General features: G+C 45.0%; 1 protein-coding gene across 1 annotated transcript in view; it reads left to right on the top strand.

Moving 5' to 3' along the window:
- The first annotated feature begins 1,227 nt into the window (after positions 1-1,227).
- LOC105310843 (zinc finger protein 558-like) overlaps positions 1,228-2,080 on the top strand; it is a 4,995-nt gene continuing 4,142 nt past the window's right edge. Inside the window, exon 1 of the mRNA XM_023526872.1 lies at positions 1,228-1,394. Within this exon, the coding sequence (XP_023382640.1) occupies positions 1,373-1,394 (22 nt within the window). The 5' untranslated portion in view covers positions 1,228-1,372. The remainder of the gene's footprint in view (positions 1,395-2,080) is intronic.

Genomic DNA, 2,080 nt, shown 5'->3' with positions numbered 1-2,080 from the left:
GGACAGTACGAAGCCTCGGTGGCTGGCCTTATGGAGAAGAGGAGGCAGCGCTTGGTTCGTAACAGAAGAGGGAGGAAGCTATGTTCTGATTGTCATTTTGGTGGTAAGATAGGAAGGTAAATTTCTCTCATGGTCATTTTGAGAAGTAGGATTCAGGGCCATCTGCTGAAAGTGAGGGTGCATTTGATATCTACTGTTGCATAACAAATTATCTCTAATCTTAGTCACTTAAAATAATGATAGTCATTTCCTGTCTCTTACAGTTTCTGTAGTTCATGAATTCATCTTAGCTTGAAGGATCTGGCTCAGGAACTTTCATGATTTCTTAGCTGGATGTCAGCCGGGATCACAATCATTGAAGGCTTGACTGTGCTGAAGGATTCACTTCCATGGTGGTTCACTCACATGCTGGCATGTTGGTGCTGGCTATTGGAGGGAAGCCTCAGTTTCTTTCCAAGCAGCTCTCTTCACAGGGCTGCTTGAGTTTTCTTGCAGTATGGTCTGCGCAGAATGGTCTGAGCAGACAGATTACTGTAATTACTTGGTTGGAGTTCTGCTGGGCCACCGTGAAGGTGGCGGGGGGCATAAGGAATTTGTGGAAATGAGGGACGTTGTAATCCAAGCTGTGTAAGCATGAAATGAGAGAGGGTGGCTGATGGACAGCAAGAAAGTAGAACAGTAGGTGGACTGAGTTCTTTGTGTCGTAGAAGCAACAAATAGTGAAAGAAAAATAATGAGTCGAACAAGGTAGAAGTTTAGGAGGTTGTGTCAGAGACTGAAATTTCTGAACTATTGTCTGAATGGTAAAACACTGTCAGGTGACGACAAAGCCTGGGATGCTGCCCATGGAAATGCGTGTCTTAAAGGGAGTGGGGCAGACTCATAATACAAAGTCTGATGTGTCCACGCGAGGTGGGACTGGAAGTTGAAAGAATAATGAGAGTCCGGTGCCAAAGTCTTGAGTGAATAGGGGTTGTAGATTGTGGTAACCACGTGTGTGGGGAGAATGTGCCCTGAAACTAAGTGAAGCTGAGGATTTTAAATGGGGTGGAGCAGTAATATACTGGTCATACCATGGTGGACAGGAGTTAGGTTTTGCCTTCACATGACCCTGAGTTCATCACCTGCTAGGCAGAAGAAAGGCCCAATAACAAAGGCGTTGCATTTTGAAGGAGGGCATGATGGCCGGGCTGAGGTAGATTTGTCCTCAGTAACCTGGAGAGAGAGGAAGGCCGTGAGTTTTCTCATATTTTCCCATTTATTCCAGGGCCTCGTTCTGAGTGTGCTGTGGGAGTAGGAGGAGGAGCCTCCTGGTTCCCCCACTGCCCCGTCGTTCAGGAAAACTTACTGTCCGAATCACAGGACTGTGGCCATGGTTCTGTTCCCCACTTGTGGTAAGTCGTGGGGTCCCCGCAGCTCTCAGAGTCCACGTGTTAAAGGCCTGTGGGTAGTGGGTGGAGGATGAGCAGATGAGGCAGGAATGGACCCCAGTCACTGGTACCTAACTAGGTGGTTTTGGGTATTTGGGACTTCGGTGGTTTGAGAGTCTGTGCAGATGTCACCTGTGTTGTGAATGTGCAGGAGCTTTTGAATTTTAGCTCTTATTCTATTTATAAACTTGATCAAATAACAATGATGGCCCTTAGATTTTCAGTTTCCTCATCTACAAAATGGGAAGAATCTGTTCCTCAAGTATAGAATAACCCTTGAGCGCTGTCTCCTGGCTCTTCCTGAGTCAGGGCTCTTCTCTGGTTTCTGTTTTTTTATACATATTTATATTTTTACTTTTTTCAATTATAATTGACATACAATATCATGTCAGTTTCAGGTGTACAACACAGTGATTAGACATTATTTTTGTAACTTTTGAAGTGATCACCTCAATAAATCCAGTACTCATCTGACACCATATGTAGTTATGACAATACTACTGACTCTATTCCCCAGGCTATACTCCACATCCCCATGACTGTTTTGTAACTACCAATTTGTGCCTCATAATCCCCTCTCCCTTGAGCTATCCCCCGACTCCCCAATCTGACAACCTTCAAAATGCTCTCTGTATCTAGGAGCTTGTTTC

The sequence above is a fragment of the Pteropus vampyrus genome, unplaced genomic scaffold (assembly GCF_000151845.1).
Source record: "Pteropus vampyrus isolate Shadow unplaced genomic scaffold, Pvam_2.0 Scaffold12998, whole genome shotgun sequence".
Taxonomy (NCBI): Eukaryota; Metazoa; Chordata; class Mammalia; order Chiroptera; family Pteropodidae; genus Pteropus; species Pteropus vampyrus.
This window is presented reverse-complemented; position numbering and strand designations above follow the sequence as displayed.